The sequence below is a fragment of the Bufo gargarizans genome, chromosome 1 (assembly GCF_014858855.1).
Source record: "Bufo gargarizans isolate SCDJY-AF-19 chromosome 1, ASM1485885v1, whole genome shotgun sequence".
Classification (NCBI taxonomy): Eukaryota; Metazoa; Chordata; class Amphibia; order Anura; family Bufonidae; genus Bufo; species Bufo gargarizans.
Genome location: NC_058080.1, coordinates 670,506,090 through 670,525,273, shown reverse-complemented (window position 1 = coordinate 670,525,273; position 19,184 = coordinate 670,506,090). Strand labels below are relative to the sequence as shown.

The 19,184-nt window shown below is 47.1% G+C and overlaps 1 protein-coding gene across 3 annotated transcripts in view; it reads right to left on the bottom strand.

The window, feature by feature from the left end:
• The window catches only part of SCAMP1 (secretory carrier membrane protein 1), an 85,216-nt gene that overhangs the window by 22,117 nt on the left and 43,915 nt on the right, over positions 1-19,184 (bottom strand). For 2 of the 3 annotated variants that reach the window (XM_044276108.1, XM_044276106.1), the window contains one exon: positions 1,043-1,120. Coding sequence is in view for 1 of the 3 variants with exons in the window: in XM_044276106.1 (XP_044132041.1) it covers positions 1,043-1,120 (78 nt within the window). In the remaining 2 variants the exon portion in view is untranslated. Of the gene's footprint in view, positions 1-1,042; positions 1,121-7,007; positions 7,196-19,184 lie in introns of those variants that run through there. The other variant, XM_044276107.1, reaches the window with a different exon arrangement.

The following is a 19,184-nucleotide window of genomic DNA, read 5'->3' as shown; positions in this document are numbered from 1 at the left end:
CTGGACAGGGAGGTCGCTGGTGACAGACTCCCTTTAAGTTAACTATCGATTCAATACAAGTCATAGAATCACTCTCCACACACTGACGACATGCCACGGGTCCGATTCTGTCTCTCACTTTCATAATACAATTAAAAACCGATTTTAGCCTAAAATAAAATACCTGATGTCCTGAATAAGTAAAAATAAGAGGATTGATTTCCATCTCTCTCTGGTTTTTTGAGCACCTGTCTGAGAACCCCACGTGCAGAGCAGATTACCAATCTGCAGAAGATAGGATACCTTTCTGGATTAAGAGTTTATATTTCTGTGGATGTTATTGGGGGTTCATCATCAGCGATATGACCGCTGACTGATGTGGATCTCAGAGATCAGCCCTCACTGATCACACTCAGGCTTACCTTAGATCCCGGCTATAAGTGGTGGCATTTCCCCCACAGTGGCGGTGTCTTATCACATGTCAATACCCGTCACTGTAATCCAAAAACACTCAAATCCTCCAGAATAGCAGCCACTCGTAAAGAGGTACTCTCTATTCCGGATCAAGGAGGGTGTCCTTTATGATCTCCATATGCTCTACAAGGACGTATGGGCAGGGGTTGTCATCATGACAAAGCCCCTTTAAAATGTTTTTTTTTTTTTTTTATATTGTATAAACTTTGCAATTATTTAAATTTTATATGTACACTACAAATAGTGTTTATAAAGAAAACATCTGTCTTAAAGGGATAGTCCACTTGGGAAATCCCCTGACAATAAGCTTATCAAAAAGAGTGTTCACCGGCTGAGGGCCCCAGACATTAGTAGTTATTTGTGGGGGAATCTAGCAGCAAGTCTTGAAGTTCACTATAGCGCCATCACAGGGGAAATTAGGCATGACACTACCCTTACAAATCAAGGAGCGGTCTGTGTAATTTGGGGCAGAACAGGTGCTCCAGGGTGGGGATTTATAACTGTTCTCTACACTGGTTTTATAAATAAAACTACACTTTCTAGAGTGGACAACCCTGTTTACGCCCAAATGACACGAGGACACACTTACCGTTTTGGAATCGGAGAAGGGATTGTACTCCTCTAACCCAGGGGGCACATTTCTGGTCACCTGTGTGACTGAAGGATCCTGCAGGAAACATGAAACAATCAATACAGTGCAGCTATGAGAAGAGCTGAACTATCAGCCTATGCCGGGTTAAAGGGTTAATCCTATCACAGCCTTACATGACAGACTGGAATAACCCGCAAAAGGGTCCATTCACACACCCGCAAAACACGGACACCGGCAATGTGTGTTCCGCATTTTGCGGACTGCACATCGCCGGCACTAATAGAATATGCCTATTCTTGTCCGCAATTGTGGACAAGACTAGGGTATGTTCTATTTTTTTTTCAGGAACGGACATTTCCAGATCGGCGCCGCACATCGTGCGGCCCATAGAAGTGAATGGGTCTGCAATTCTGTTCCGCAAAATGCGGAACGAAATTGCGGATGCGTGAATGGAGCCAAACCAGTAGGCAGGGGTGGCAGGACCTACATAAACAGCAATGGAGGCTGCGGCCACACAGTTTGACTGCCGATAACAAGGATTATTCCCATCTCAGCCATGAAAGGTCTTTAGTGAATTAGCACCTTATACAAAGTACCTACTAGGCGGAGTTCACATCATTTAGTTTTCAGTTCTACGGATCCTGTATTTCAAGCATCTGTTATGCACATTTGGAATCCGTTTTAGCCATTTCTATCTCAGAGCCATTACTTTAGACAGAAAAAAAATCCAGCATACATTCATTTTGATTTTATATAATACGGTATCAGCTGCGGTAACGATTACTTTAGGGGGATCGTTCTCGACTCTTGAAAAACGGGATGCATTTTAAGATGTGCAGACTAGTTCGGCTCGAGCATCACATAGTGTGTGCTCGAGTCAGTGTATTTAAGTGTAATTTAGCATCTATTTCTGAAAAGTTTCTGCTGGGATTTGAACTCCCAACCCCTTGTACATTTGAAGCAATACTGATCCGTTTGCATTATGATTAACTTTTTTTTCCTTTTTTTTTTTCATGGTAATGCAAACGGATCCGTTCTGAACGGATACACGCGTTTGCATTATAGGTGTGGAAGTAGCTTTAACGGGCACAGAAATATAAAATAAGTCTCCTGCTGAATAGGAATACTCACTACATCAAAAACTACTATGAAGTTTTTATGACACTTTAGCATTGAGCTTTATAGCTCAGTGGATAAGGTTGCCTCTAATGTACAAGGTTGGGAGTTCGAATCCTGGCAGAAACATTTCAGAAAGAGAGATTAAATTGAAAATATTTTATATGTTTTTTTTTTTATAATTGTAAAAATGTATGGCACAAAATAAGTGTAATTACTAAAAATAAATTAAAAATTAATGAATATATACTTCTGATATATATGAATGCATAATATATGGGGAAACTACTACTGATGTTTTTAGCCATACTATATTTGCATATATTATAATGTTATATATTCTAAATATATAATTATGTAAATATATTATGGCTAAAAACAATGTTGAGAGTCCAAATCCCAGCAGAAACTTTTCAGAAATTAGATTTAGCACTGACTCCATATTTGGATATAGCTATATATGGAGTCAGAACAGGGACTCCTAAGCGAACACTAGCGCAGACGTAAGCAGTAGAACAGGAGAAAGCGAAGGCGAGAACAAATCCTTATCCTGGCAGACAGTTGTACAGAAACAGACACCTAATAATCCACGCGATATAGGCTGAACGAGCACCACACCCTGCAGACCTGCGTATATGGCTCAGAAAGCAGAAAACGCAGCCCACAGACTCTATACGTTACAGCAAAGACTTCTGATCCGGGATTCCATACCCTATCCTACACACCACCAAATTCCTGGCAGGATCTGGCCATGCGTGGCATGAAAAGAGTAGGGCCCATTCATGTGGCGGAAAGCAGCGCCGGAACGGTGCTGTAAACCTGCCAGCAGCCGCGTCCTTTCCATCTCCCATACATCTCAATGGGAGGCAGCGTTGAGGATCGTGGAGCAGCGGCTTATAGTCATGGCCATGACGAGAAGGGACATGTCTGTGTGTGGTGCCGCCACTCTGCAAATCTCAGCACTGCTTCCCATTGATACGTATGGGAGGCAGAAAGGACGTGGCTGTTGGGTTTTTAGCAGAGTGTCAGCACAGCTGTGCGCGCCAAAAATACGCTGTAAAAACTGCTGTGTGAATGGGCTGTAAGGGCTCATTCATCGAGACATCACTGCAATGTGTGAATAAACCCCTAGTCAGGTTTGAAGGCAACTAGTGTAGTTTAATGAGGAATCCCCATCTGATAAGACAAAGGGCGGCAGATTTAACGCTGTGCCCCTCCTACGTTTTCCTTGCACAGCCACATGCTAGACCGACCCAACTGATCACCCCATTAAAGTCCCCTTCCAGTTCAAGAAAATAAATTCCCATTAACTGGGGAACAAAACACTTTCCTGGTGACCTCCTTTTCATCCTTTTAGGTGCAGATCTGCCAGTTCCTGGGCCCCTCTTCTGACATCCAAGATGGCCGCACTGACCGCCTGATGTGTATTGTGCATTTGGTGGGCCCAGGCACTTCTTGCTGCCCTTGGATTGGCCAGCAATGCTCACATGAACAATAAAGATGAAAAGGAGGTCACCAGGTAAGTGTTCTGTTTGTTCCCCAGTTAACGCAATTTTTTTTTTTTTCTTGAACCAGACGGTCACTTGCTCTTGAATGGAGCTGCACTGCAATTCCTTGTACGCTGGGTTGGCAGAATTGGACTGCAGGAAAAAGGTAGCAAGGGACACAGCACTAGATCATCACTGAAGTACCTTCATCCTCGGGATCAGTCATTAAGTGAGGGCACATTCTAGCGATACCCTTTAAGACTAGATTTGTGTTCAAAAGGTGAAAAAGTGTTGTCAGACACTCATCCAGGAGGCTGAGCACAGCGGATGGACAGGCAGCTCGTACATGGCTTCCTGCCAACAGAGGGCGCACTGTGCGACATAGGAAAAGGCAGTAGTGGGGGGTGGACACAGCTACAGGAAGGAGGCAGCGCCACCACTTACAAAGGCCAGCAATCACCCCTATGTGGGGCTGGGAGGACCTGGACCTACAGGGTCCTAACATTTCTTGTAAATTTAGCAAACAAACTACAGACTCCATTGTCTAACCTTACAGCCAGCACAGAGGAGTCGCTGGCAAGGTGCCATTTTCCACATAAGTGCAGTGGCCTTCTCATGTCTCACCTGGATGGCGACACAAGTTTCCGTGCAGGGTTAGATGAAGTGCTGAGCCTGGCATCTGACAACCAGCGGACATACGGACTAATATGAAAACGCTATGGAAAATGCTGCCTGCTGTCAACGACTAAGAAGCCTGGCGCAAGTAAAAACCTGAGCAGAAAGCAAGCGACCACCTAAAGCCAAGATCTCCTGCATGACAGGACAGATTATATTCCTGCAATGTCGGATTTTTATATACTACATATAATAATAATACAAGACATAATGACAAACATCCGCGTAGCACCACAGACGGCTGTCACTTGCACAAATACCCTGCTTTGGTCAACTTACCAACGTCTCCTGTTCCAAAAATCTAGGGGTCTCTTCACCGTCCCCTTCTGAAGACAACTGAGACATCTGTCCCCCCATTATCCTGTATGCTGGCACTCCGCAGGTGCCATAAGACATACTGGTCTGTCTGCTGCCTCGGCACTGCCAGCAGAAGCACAACGCCTGGGAGATGACGGCACCACCCCCCCACCAGCTGAGCAGAGCAGATCATCATGGCAGCTGAAGTGTCAGGACCTGAACTTTTAAAGGGCTTTTAACTACTATTCAAATCCAATATTGAATAGCGTGTCAGACCATATAGAGGCACATGCTACTGACAGCATGTCATTATACATAGTTTTCCAGGAGGAGTAACTGAGGAATGGCATGAAGCAGAATTCCAAGGTAAGATGCTACAGAACTGTTTTACAATTTGCGAAGTTTTAGGGTCCATTCACACGTCCGCAACTGTTTTGTGGATCGCACATGGCCGGCACTTTAAATAGAAATGGCCTTTCTTGTCTGTGTCTGCGGACAAGAATAGGACACGTTCTATTTATTTGCAGAATGGAAGTGCAGATGAGGATAGCACACTGTGTGCTGTCCGCATCTTTTGCGGCCCCAATGAAAATGAATGGGTCCGGATCCGTTCCGGAATGATCCGGACCGCTTTTGCGGAAGTGTGAATGGACCCTTAGGCAGTGTTAACCCTTATGAACAGAAACCACAATGCTCAGCCGGCTCCTTCACATGACCACACTGACTTATACCAGGGTCGTCCTCTGCTCTGAAGGAAGAACATGTATGTGGCGCTATTATTCACATCAATCATAATGGAGTCTGCAATGGAAGCCCAGTACATAGCATCTCCAACACTGATGTGAGCTTTACTGATTTGCTATCATTTTTACGTAATCTGTCAAAAATCTCTACCTATGACATATTCAAGCTTTGTCACACTTCCTGCTAAACACGATTTTTTATTTATTTATTTTTTACATTTTTGAAACATCTAAAGATCTTTGCCCGGACGCCCTTTTCCCAGTCAGCAGTGCGTTAGCTACCAGAACAGTGGAAGGGGTTCTGCAAAATCTCATACAAAAACTACAGCAGAAGTGGATGCGCGGCACGGAACGTTAAATCTATAGCATGCCAATATACACACCGGAAAACCATCCTTCCCAGGGATGAACCATGACAACAAGTTGACCCCAGTGCACAGGATAGGAGATTAGAGCCTGACTGCTGGGGCCGCGTTCCTCGTTACAATGGAGCGGTTGACCCGTATGCACGCTGCCGTTCCATTGAACGCTATGGGGCTGCTGGAGAAAGTGCTTTTACTGAAGTATCCGTCAGTCCCATAGAGTTAAATAGCATCGGACACGCAAGGGGAACATGGGCCCCGTTCTAGTGATCAGCAGGGGCCCTGAAAGCCAGACCCGACTGATCAGACACCTATCCCCTAACCTGTGAATAGGGGATACGTGGTAACAGGACATCACATTTAACAATTCCGCATGTAACATGTGGGTTTAGAAGCAAATTTGGAAATTCCGCCCCACGTGTAAAGCCTCTTGCACACAAACGGCCCCCCCGTGGCCGTGCTGCGGGCCATAATGCACGAACACCCACCGTGGGACAGCTTTAATGGGTCCGTGATACGGCAGTTCCACAAAAAGATAGGACATGTTCTATCTTTTTGCGGATCGGAAGTACGGGAGGAAACCCCAGGGAAGCTCTCCGTAGCACATCCATAGGGTTCCCTTCCGCATCTTTGGAATTGCGGACCCATTGAAGTGAATGGGTCCGCGTTCGTGATGCAGAATGCACACGGAACGGTGCCCATGTATTGCGGATCTGCAAATGCGGTCCGGAATACAGCCACTGAGCGCACACGTCTGCGTGCAATAAGCCTTAATACCTAGTACCTACTGCCCTGCAGACAATGAGACTCTCGCTTTAAGACGACAATATAGAGGCGCAAGGATGAACAATCTGCCCACAGTCACTGGACTGATCTATCCCCCTGCCCGTCATAACAAGCCCCAATGCAGCAGCTCCTACAGTATAAGCGCCGTCTGTCCTTTAGCAATAAGGCCACCAGTCCAATCACACTGAACTTGACGGATGACTTTTCTGGTCGTCTTTCGACAGCTCGATTGGCCCCAGAACTGACCAGCGATTATAATACAACGCAGAAAGTTATCAGCCCCCTGACAGCACAATGCCGCATCTGCTCTGCAGTAACAGCAGCCGCACATCATTTATATAGAATAGTAATACAGCAGTACTGCCATCAGAAATGATCCTAGTAGTCCATGTATGCATATATCTACACACCCCTCCCCCCTGCTGTATTCTTGCTTAGAGATTACAAGACTCTCTTACAGCCAAGAGAAAGCACAGATGTCATACGTTTTACATACCGTATGCAGCACGGTCCTGCTGATGATAGCATCGCCATCTCCTGGGACAGGAATGGAGGGGGGATCCGGGGTCTCCAGGGTTCCTGGCCTGCTCTCTTCACTAGGGTGCAGCTGCCGGCTAACCTCTTTTAGATGAGATCTCCGCTAAGAACGCCAGATGACACTGCACAAATCCTGCGTCACGTGGATCCAGAGAACACAGAGCCCTGTGTAAGGGGCCCCCACCTAACAGAACACCTACTATACAGAACAATAATCTGCAGAGCTTGTGAGTGGCTCAGATGTCTACAGGCTGGCACCTGGCATGGGGAAGGTTAATAGGCAAGATAAAAAGATTTAAAAAATCTACAATGTCTTCCTTTTTCATCATCCTGCTCTATCCAATGTTAAAATTCTAAGGGTAAAAAACTACAAATAAGTCTAAGGGTATGCGTTTCATCCGAAGTCGATTCGCTCATCTCTAATTGTGGCCTAAGGTGTATATTTGTTTGTCTTATAAACAGCACGCCTTATTTATGTCTCCTTCTACGCTTTCTAAACTTCCGAAATAAAACGCATTTGCGTTCCAAATAAAAGGAAATACGCATTTCCTGTTTGTGGTCCCACACTCTGCCATTTCCGGTTTGCGGCCATCTTGCGCAAGCGCGGTCCCGAGTCTTGGATGCCATAAGCACATCAATATATCAGCACCAATTCACAACTTGTATGACGGGTGCTATATCCCAGGGTATAACTTCTTACCCAAAAAATGTAGAAGAAAATGGACAGCACTTCCAATAGAAAATCGTGATTTAATCGACCCAAGAAAGGCTCCGCGTCCGAGCCGAAACGTTGCCTCACTGTCCCACTTGGGTCGATTAAATCACGATTTTCTATTGGAAGTGCTGTCCGTTTCATATCTATATATGTGATTGTATTTGATCAATTCTGTTATGATTAAGCATCAATTACATGGATATTTATAGGGCATTGACACATATAGACTTTTACCCCGGCACATGACTTATTGTATACCATTTTTAAGGTGTCTGTATGTTAATGTTGTCTAATAAAATTACTTGATTGATTTTATACTCTGGATGTGCCTATTATTATGGTTTTCTAGGCCTGTTTGAATACCCTGTATGTAACTTCATGATCCTGCCTGTTACCTAGAAGACATCTTGAGCAGTATTTCCATTATATGTCTGCCTTCCAGAGACCAACCGTTCAGGCACAATAGTCTTCTCATCAGACGAGCACATAAGTGACAGGAGCCTCCTGGATTTCTGGCGGTAGAATATTTCCAGCTGCCGGTGACTCACCGCCATTCTGTTCAGTAGATGTCCATATGTGTCTACTGCTTGAAGGTCTGTATAGCAGAGCCGTCACTGACGCTACACATCAAACCAGACAGGCCTACTCACCCACCTGCACTACAAGAGTCTTTTAGAAGAGCTTCAGATTTAATGGGTTCTCTTAGACCTCATGCACACAACAGTATGTTCGGGCCGCATCCTATCCGCATTTTTTGCTGATCCTATGTAGACCCATCCATTTCAACGGTGCTGAAAAAGATATGGACAGCAGTGATGGCCAGTTCGCAGTGTTCGCCAGCGAACACATATGGTCTGCCATCTTGACTAACAAGTCCGGCGATACACAGGAAAGCCCTTACCTTTGTTGGGAGCCGGTCTGAAACAAATGCGGTCAGCGGGAGCAGGCAGTTCCGAGAACAGCCCGATGAAGGCCCCCGGCAGCTGTTCTCAGAACTGCCTGCTCCCGGTGACCGCATTTGATTTCAGACCGGCTCGCAGCACAGGCTTACCTGTGCACCACCGGACTTGAGGCAAGATGGCAGCCCGCATGTGTTCGCTGGAGAACACTGCGAACTAGCCATCACTGATGGACAGCACAGGGTGAGCTGTCCACATCCGTATGTTCTCTCCACCTTCCCGCGAAGAAGATAATATATCCTATTCTTGCTATAAAGACTGTGTGGCACTCCGCTATTGCTTGGAGTCGGGTTCCCACCGAGTCAGACAAATCTTATAGAAGACTACAGCACAACGAAATATCAAGATCTCAGACGTTTATTGTAGATGCGGCTGATGAAAACGAGATAATATTGAGGGAATGTATATGGTATAATAGATTAATTGTAGTGCATAATAAATAATTGGTGTATTCATCATCATACACACTCCGTAGCGCTAGCCATTAGTACGCTTCCAGAGATGGAACTTTTGGTCCTCTGCGCATGCGCTAATCCATCTTCCTTTTTTAGACATCAAAATAGGATTCAAATATACTTATTACATCAATTGTCCTCCGTTTACCACCACTATACATGTGTTTAATTTTGATTATTGGTGCAACCGTAACAGCCAACATAAACGCGTTCCATCTTCCATCTCAAAACAAAGGCTTGGGATGCATCACCAGCACTGCGCTTGCGTTCCTCTCCTCGTCAGCTGGTACGCACTATAAAAAGCACACCACACGGTACCCACGTGGCACATACCTCCTACCAAACACATCTTCCACCATTTTCCAGATTTCTTCTAGTGGCACCAGGTAAATATCTACTTACGGTATATGTATTTTATTTCTGCAGTAGTTTGATAAAGGCCACATCGGCCGAAAACGTCACAGGAATTGTACAGCCGCATCTACAATAAACGTCTGAGATCTTGATATTTCATTGTGATGGAGTCTCCTATTATAAACCCTATTCTTGTCCATTTTGTAGAAAAGGATAGGACATTTCTAAAGGAGCCTGAAAAAAAAAAAAAAAAAAAAAAAAAAAAAAAAAAAAAGGTGGCATGCACACGGCCGTGATGTGTGTTTTGCGGACCGCGAAACGGATATGGTCATGTGCACGAGTTCCTATGCAGGCTGTTTGCAGCACTGGGTTCCTGGTTTTAAACAAATCCATCTGAAGCTCTGCCCTGACAAGCTATAGGCTGTATGGTTAGGATTTTTATGGTGTTCTTTATAACACATGTTTATAGCAAAGCCACAATGTGCTGTGAGCAGATTCTAGAAGGTGCCTTGTGCACATACCTGAATGGTCTCTGCAGCCCTACTGAAGCCGTTTGATGTCACACTTGACAGTGCGGCAGGACGGGCACTATATGCCAGATAATGGAAGGAGCAACATAAGGAAGGTCAAAACGCAACGTGATAGAGAATAAGACTAATGGATGTCAGAGCGGCCTCACAGAGATCACTGCCTCCGACGCTCATTAGGATGAGGACAGGGAAGGCTTGAAAGGCAATCGCCAGCAGTCCCACAGACAATGCTCGTCCTGCCGCTCCATTAAGGCTCGTTTCACATCACCGTTTCTCCTTTCCGTTCTCCGGCTCCGTTGAGGAGCAGAACGCAAGGGACGGATTCTGCATGCAGGACTTTCGTCTCCGCTCAAAAATCATTTTCTGAGCGGACACCGAACGGACCCCATTATAGTCTATGGGGTCTTTAGGCTCCGTTACGCTCAGTTATCTGCAGAATCCGCCCTTTCCGTTCTCCTGCTCCTCAACGGAGCCGGGGAACGGAAAGGAGAAATGGTGATGTGAAAGGAGCCCAAGAAGGAGGAACGAGCCCCCCATTCTAGGGATCACCATGACCAGATGGTTACATAGTTAATACGGTTGAAAAAAAGACATAAGTCCTTCAAGTTCAACCAAGGGATAGGTGGGGAGCAAATCCCAGAAGGAAGAGAGATTCGGATCTGATCAGATGGCTATCCTGTATCTAATCACTATACAATTTAGGTTCCGTTCACATGTAAGCTGCAATCTCTCTTCTGAGCCTCCATCACGGGTATAAACAGAACACAATGGACCCCCACAGACCCCATTATAAGTCACTGCGGTCAGCTGGTGGAATCTGTCATACGAACGATCTGGGCAAGCGTTGGGTTTCTCTTTATAAACGGTAACCGCCAACCTAAGTGTGAACAGAGTTTTGAGGCAACTGGCGGAGATCTTCTAAAATGTAGAGCAAAGAAAAAAAAAAATGGAGTAGATGCATATAGCAACCATCTTCCAATCTCACCATTTTCAAGTGCTCTGATTGCTGTTAGTGAATGGGAACATCCTTGACAAGAGGATGGAAACTCAGACTTAAAGGATAACTGTCACACTTAGACCCCAATTTCAATTTTCATATATGTAGTTACTAATAACATGATATTCCAGAATCAGTTACTATTAGACTGACTTACCCCATAATTAATAAGATTCAGCCCTTAGCAACCAGTCTGCATAAAACTGCAATTTCACTATTCAGTCAAGATGGCCGCCACTGCCCTCGCCCTGAGGCTAATCCCGCCTGCCCTCACTAGCCAGTAACAATAGCCCCTCAACTAAAGGGTTAATCTCCTGTACCACATGTTGCTTTCATTTATACACTGAGCAGATGGCAGACCTCCCTTCCCTGGTCTGCGCCGCTCCAACTCTGCATTCTCCTGCTCTGCTGAGTGAGGAAGCGTCTGCCAAGCGCAGGGACAGGGAGAAGTGCACACAGCCCAGGCACTGTTACCAGCTGCTGGGGAGGACCTGGCTCTAATCATTTACCTACAGTCCCTGGCTGTCTGTAATCTGACCCTGCACGCTGCGTCCTTCAACACATAGACGGACCTTGCCTAGAAACCCTATTTTAAGCACAGGTAAAAGTAGGCAGTACAGGGAACAAAACTGTGGAATTAAGGGGTAATTGGATACACATACACGACAGTTATCCTTTAAGCCTTTTTCACATCCACGTTAAGCAGATCCGGCAGGTGGTTCTGGTCTGGAACAGCCTGCTGGACCAATCACTGCCGAAATTCTGTCTGCCCTGGGATCGGTAGAGATTCGTCAACAACCCGGCAAATGTGCCGAGAAGCGGACGGACAAATGCCACTGCATCCAGCTGTACTTGTCCGGCCTCTTCTCTACATATTTGCTAGGTTACAGGCGAATCTCCGCTGGTCCCCAATATAGTGAATGGGGCCAGATGGAATTCCGGCAGCAATGGATCCAGCAGGCTGTTCCTGACCGGAGCAGCCTGCAGATGTCTTACAGCAAGTGGCATTTATAATGTAGAGGAAGTTACCACAAGGCACTTACTAATGTATTGCGATTGGCCATATTGTCTACTTTGCTGTTGTGATTGATTTTTCAGTCCAGAGGTTACGACCACCCTGCAATCCAGCAGAGGTGGTCGTGTTCACACACCACAAGAAAAAGTGCCTGCTTCTCTCGTGGCTGGGACTGTGGGAGTGCGTTGCATGATGAATGTCATTTGCTAAAGTGAGAAAACCCCTTTAATATTTGTCACAGCTGATGGATTGCTGCATTGTTTCCAGTCACACAATACTTCAGCAACAAACCTGTCTCCTCGGCTGATGATTTGCTACCACAATGTGTCAGAGGTGAGAACACTTACCTGCCCAGACTCAGCCATGACTGTACCTACTCAGCGCAGCAATCCAGCTCTGACTCACCTGCAATCTTGAGGAAAGCACCATTCGCCTCTAAGGCTTCTTTCACATTGGCGTTAGACTTGTCTAGGAGGCTGTTCCCCTGCCAGAACCGTACTAATGCGCTCACACGCGTGCTGACGGAAATCCGGCCTGGCCCCATTCACTATAATGGGAGGCCGCATCTCCCAGAGGTCCCAATTATAGTGAATGGGGCCAGGCCAGACATCCGGCAGCACACATGTGCAAGCGTTAGCACGCATCCAGCGTGCTGGACAATCCTAACGCCACTGTGAAAGAGGCCTAAGGGAGTTCTGGAGACAGCAGAGGACAGCGCTTGGCTATTTCCACAACTCCCATAGAGATGAATGGAGCAGCAAGCATGGTCGGCCTTTGGCTACAGACAAGAATAACAAGTCCTGTACAGCCCGGCCTTGCAGACGGCGGTGTGACTACATGCCCGCACCACGCAAGCCATGAAACATTAGGTCCCTGTCACGTAAAGGCCATTACACCAGACAATTGTTGGGCCAATCATTGCTAACGCGTTCGTATGAATGCTCGTTAGCGATGATCTAGCAGTGTAATACTGCCGCTGATTACCTGATGAATGAGCAAGTGGTTTAAAAACCGCCGGCAAACCACTATACAGCATGTGGACGAGCGATGTATACCGATCACTCCTCCCCATGCTGTGGAGGAGATCACTGCATGCAATAGCAGCGGTCTCCTCCACTAGTGAGCAGGCGGTTGCCAGTAAGGAACACTTCCTTCCTGACAATTGCTGGCAGAATCGGGCTGACTAATACAGCCTAAGGGTAAAGGCAGCAGCTTGTGGATCTGTACAAGTACAAATGTGCCGTCCTCTCACTGCATGGCTGCTACACCCGAGCCGACAGCTCCAGGCGGACGCTCCTGACCACATCCTTTAGTATTGGAGAATCACAAGTGTTATCTGCTGACTATCACACAAAACCACATTGTATCTCAGTGCAGGGCTGTGAACTATACTATATGTAACACAACAGGTATCCGCAGCACACAATGACCGCTTTTATGTCTCTGCAAAGTAAATATACTGTGCAAATAATCCAGCCGAGTGCATAGCCCAGAGGTAGAGCTAGGGCCGGGCGTCTAATCGATAACGAAACAGAACCAAAATGCAGCCCGATTCATCGACAATCTTTCCCATGTCGATCATTTCCATTATTCTGGTTGCAGATGAAGCTGCTCTACTCCGAGTCTCCTCTACCCTTTAGATGTTTCCGTCAGGCTTCCCCCATTCGCTCCAAGCACAGCCGCCTGCCCCCTTCTGCTCCGACCACGGCCATCCCCTGACCCAATTCGCTTGATTCCGCGACCATCTCGCAAAATGCCCACCCCCACAACTGCTGACCATAAACTATGAAGGCACAAAAAAATAAAAAAATTATTCATCAAAATTGTAATCAAGGTAAAATGTTCAATTAATCACAATTCTGATCATAATCACCCAGCACTAAGTAGAATGATGCCAATCACTGCTGTACCACAAACATGTTACTATGGTAAGCAACCAGGTGTGAGGGGGGTGCCCCTGCACAGCCTTAGGCCTCATGCACACGACCGTTGTGTGCATCCGTGGCCGTTGTGCCGTTTTCCGTTTTTTTTCGCGGACCCATTGACTTTCAATGGGTCCGTGGAAAAATCGGAAAATGCACCGTTTTGCAGCCGAGACCGTGATCTGTGTATCCTGTCCGTCAAAAAAATATGACCTGTCCTATTTTTTTGACGGACAACGGTTCACGGACCCATTCAAGTCAATGGGTCCGTGAAAGAACACGGATGCACACAAGATTGGCATCCGTGTCCGTGATCCGTGGCCGTAGGTTGCTTTCATACAGACGGATCCGAAGATCCGTCTGCATAAAAGCTTTTTCTGATCTAAGTTTTCACTTCGTGAAAACTCATTTCCGACAGTATATTCTAACACAGAAGCGTTCCCATGGTGATGGGGACGCTTCTAGTTAGAATACACTGCAAACTTTGTACAAGACTGCCCCCTGCTGCCTGGCACCACCCGATCTCTTACAGGGGAATATGATAGCACAATTAACCCCTTCAGGTGCGGCACCTAAAGGGGTTAATTGTGCTATCATATTCCCCTGTAAGAGATCAGGGCTGCCAGGCAGCAGGGGGCAGACCCCCCCCCCTCCCCTGTTTGAATATCGTTGGTGGCACAGTGTGCGCCCACCATCGCCCCCCCCCTTCCCTCCCTCTATTGTAATAAATCGTTGGTGGCACAGTGTGCGCCCACCATCGCCCCCCCTTCCCTCCCTCTATTGTAATAAATCGTTGGTGGCACAGTGTGCGCCCACCATAGCCAGCCCCCCCCCCCCCCTTCCCTCCCTCTATTGTAATAAATCGTTGGTGGCACAGTGTGCGCCCACCTTCGGGCCCCCCCTCTCTCTATAGTAGTAACAACCATTGGTGGCAGTGTGCGGCCTCCCATCCCCCCCCCCCCCCCCCCATCATCATTGGTGGCAGCGGATTTCCGATCGGAGTCCCAGTTTAATCGCTGGGGCTCCGATCGGTAACCATGGCAACCAGGAAGCTACTGCAGCCCTGGTTGCCATGGTTACTTAGCAATAGTACAACAGTAGAAGATTCATACTTACCTGCTTGCTGCTGCGGTGTCTGTGACCGGCCGGGAGCTCCTCCTACTGGTAAGTGACAGTTCTTTAGCAATGCGCCGCACAGACCTTTCACTTACCAGTAGGTGGAGCTCCCGGCCGGTCACAGACATCGCAGCAGCAAGCAGGTAAGTATGAATCTTCTACAATTGTACTATTGCTAAGTAACCATGGCAACCAGGGATGCAGTAGCTTCCTGGTTGCCATGGTTACCGATCGGAGCCCCAGCGATTAAACTGGGACTCCGATCGGAACTCCGCTGCCACCAATGATGGGACGGGGGGGGGGGGGGGGGGGGGAGGGAATGGGAGGCCGCACACTGCCACCAATGGTTGTTACTACTATAGAGAGAGGGGGGGCCGATGGTGGGCGCACACTGTGCCACCAACGATTTTTAACTATAGAGGGAGGAAGGGGGGGGGGGGGGGCGATGGTGGGCGCACACTGTGCCACCAACGATATTCAAACTGGGGAGGGGGGGGGTCTGCCCCCTGCTGCCTGGCAGCCCTGATCTCTTACAGGGGGATATGATAGTACAATTAACCCCTTCAGGTGCGGCACCTGAGGAGTTAATTGTGCTGATCACGGCCCCCTGTAAGAGATCGGGTGCTGCCAGGCAGCAGGGGGCAGTCATGTACACAGTTTTTCAGTATATTCTAACCTGAAGCGTCCCCATCACCATGGGAACGCCTCGGTGTTAGAATATACTGTCGGAAATGAGTTTCACGATGTAGCTCATATCCGACAGTATATTCTAACGTAGAGGCGTTCCCATGGTGATGGGGACGCTTCAAGTTATGTTCGGGTGTCCGCCTGGCCGTGCGGAGGCAAGCGGATCCGTCCAGACTTATAATGTAAGTCAATGGGGACGGATCCGTTTGAATATAAGTGTGTATAATAAATAAATAAATAAGATGACACACTGTGGCTCAATTTTCAAACGGATCCGTCCCCCATTGACTTTCAATGTAAAGTCTGGACGGATCCGTCTGAGGCTATTTTCACACTTAGAAATGTTTTAACAATATAATGCAGACGGATCCGCTCTGAACGGAGCCACCGTCTGCATTATGAACACAAGTGTGAAAGTAAAGGGACTCCTGACGTTACATTGAAAGTCAATGGGGACGGATCCGTTTGCAATTGCACCATATTGTGTCAACGTCAAACGGATCCGTCACCATTGACTTGTATTGTAATTCAGGACGGATCCGTTTGGCTCCGCACGGCCAGGCGGACGCCAAAACAACTTTTTTTTTCATGTCCGTGGATCCTCCAAAAATCAAGGAAGACCCACGGACGAAAAAACGGTCACGGATCACGGACCCCGTTTTTGCGGACCGTGAAAAAAAATTGTCGTGTGCATGAGGCCTTACACTGGCAGCACTAACTGGATAGTGTCACACTGTGCAGGGACACTCCTCCAACTGGTAACACCCAGCTGGACCTTTATTGCAGACTGCTGGTATTCCACATAGGAAAAACAGTGGAATTGTCCATCAGAGTTATATGAATACATGCTTCAGAATTATTACATGGGGAATGGAAGAATTTACTAAAACAAACACGTCAGGAGAGACTGACACTTGGCAGCCCCGTATACCATGATTAAAAAAAAAACACCGGGCGTTATTTATGATGAGCTTATGCCGAAAACTGGAATAAAATTAAAAGCCACACACCTACATTTTGCACGTTTTTGAATGCCCGTGCGCCTCAATTTAGGCACACGTGGTTTCTACGTCACCCTCGCCACTGTGGAGTGGCTTCCACTGCGTAAATGACAGCTGAAATTTACCCCAACTAGGGACTGGAGTAGATTTCAATCTAGGCGCACGGACTGCCGGAGGAGGTGTCTAATTTATGCATTTCATTGTAAATTAGATGGTTCCTCTGGTGGTCTTTAAAAATTGACCCCCCACTGTCTGAAATTCCTAACATACAGTATGTATGAATGAAACCCCCTTCCAGAGACTAAGTCCGAGCAGGCAGGGTCCCCCCCTCCTCTGCACCAGTGGGTCACTTAGCTACGCTACTTCAGTTTAGCAATGAATCAAACTCCAGGTTGCGGAGCCTCCCTTTAATCCGAAATACCAAAGGGCGGTTAATACTAAACCTGAAATGTGTGAAAGCAGCAGAAAATGCAAATCCTGAACATCATTTCTCACGCAGGGGCCTATTAAAATATTGAATGCAAAACTGTATTTCACCCAGCAAAGAGTGTGCAGCAGAGCGGTACATAGGGGGCAGGCGATGCCACAGGTAAGTGGGCACAGAATAGAAGCCCAATCTGCAGCGATCAGCAGACTACACTCAATCACACACTGAAACTGCAACCTAATATTTCAGGAGCTGAAGAAACGTATATCCAAAAGAGGGAGATGCACGAAAAAAAAGCTCCACACGTAACTGGGGGCATCTCGCAGCTCATTAATAATGGGTGACACCAGAGCTGCACGTAACCCAATACAAGAGACACCGCACTAATGAAATGACCAGCGCCAATCAGCGTACACCCGGCCGGCTCACATCTGATTAGGTTACACAAACGCCTACACTGTATAAGGAGGCAAAGGTGACAAGAACTTCCAAAGAAGACCAGGACTCCTGCAAGTTCTAAGATGCAGAAATCCGGCATAAATGCTGGCTGGAAAAAAACCTCGGCATGCAGCTGAAAGCCAGCATTTATGCTGGAAAATGGCCCTATCCCCGTCAGATCCAACTGTAGTGAATGGAAACCTGGTGGTTTCGTAATCGCAGTGCGGCACCATGGACTATCATTAGAAAAAAAACGTTGCGCAACATGTCACCATGTAGCCCTAGGCTTAGGCCTTATGCACACGACCGCGGTGTGTTTCGCGGTTCATAATCGCGGATCCGCAAAACACAGATGGCGTCCATGCGCGTTCCACAATTTGCTTAACGGCACGGACAGCCTTCAATATAAATGCCTATTCTTGTCCGCAAAACAAAAATAGGACATGTTATATTTTTTTTGCGGACCACGGAATGGAGCAACGGATGCGGACAGCACACGGAGTGCTGTCCGCATCTTTTCCGGTCCCATTGAAGTGAATAGGTCCGCATCCGAGACACCAAAAAACGGCCGTGTGCATGAGGCCTTACTAAGTTACGCCCAAAGCTGCTCGGCTGAGCCACCACCAGAACTCTTCCAACCAACTTTTGGCTTTGGCCTCAAAAACGGACTCAAAAAGCATGTGCTTCACCCTTAGGCCACCTGCACACGTTGCGGATTCACGTGCAGAAAAAATGCAGTGTATTACAAAACCAGCAAAGTGTAGATTACACTAATGTCAAGTATAATTTGCTGATGTTTTACATACAGAAACTGACCTGCATGTCAGTTAGGTTTGCTGTGTTGGCTACAGATTTCACCCTTTTCAATGCAAAGGGGAGATGTGCGGCAAAACCGCATCAAATCCGAGCCAAAAACCGCTGTTACACACTGCGGTTTTTGGTGCGGAAATGCTGCACATAAACCCACATGGAAATTTTGTGCAAAAATCTGCAGCATAAGGTTCCATTCACACATCTGTATGTGTTTTGCGGATCCGCAAAACACGGACACCGGCAATGTGCATTCCGCATTTTGTGGACCGCACATCGCCGGCACAATTGCGGACAAGAATAGGACATGTTCTATTTTTTGCGGATACGGAAGTATGGATCCGCGGACAGCACATTCCGGCCCCATTCATTTTCAAAATAGCGGAAAGGATGCGGACCCATTTTGTGAACATGTGAATGGACCCTAATACAGTACCAGCCGAGCGGATGAGATTTTCTAAGTTTAAATGAAAATTTTCGGCGCAGAAGTTGACGCGCGGTGTGGATTTTGAAGCCTGCAGCATGTCAATTGCTTGTGGGGATTTTTTGTGCAGATTTCACCCTGTGCAATGCAGATGGTGAGATCTGAGCCAAATCCGTGTCAAAAAAGCAGGCCAAATAGACCAGAGGATTTCGGTGAGGAAACCGCAAGCAAATCTGGGCGGAAAATGCACATAAGGTGCACCGCCAGGGCGGATGCGCACACAGTT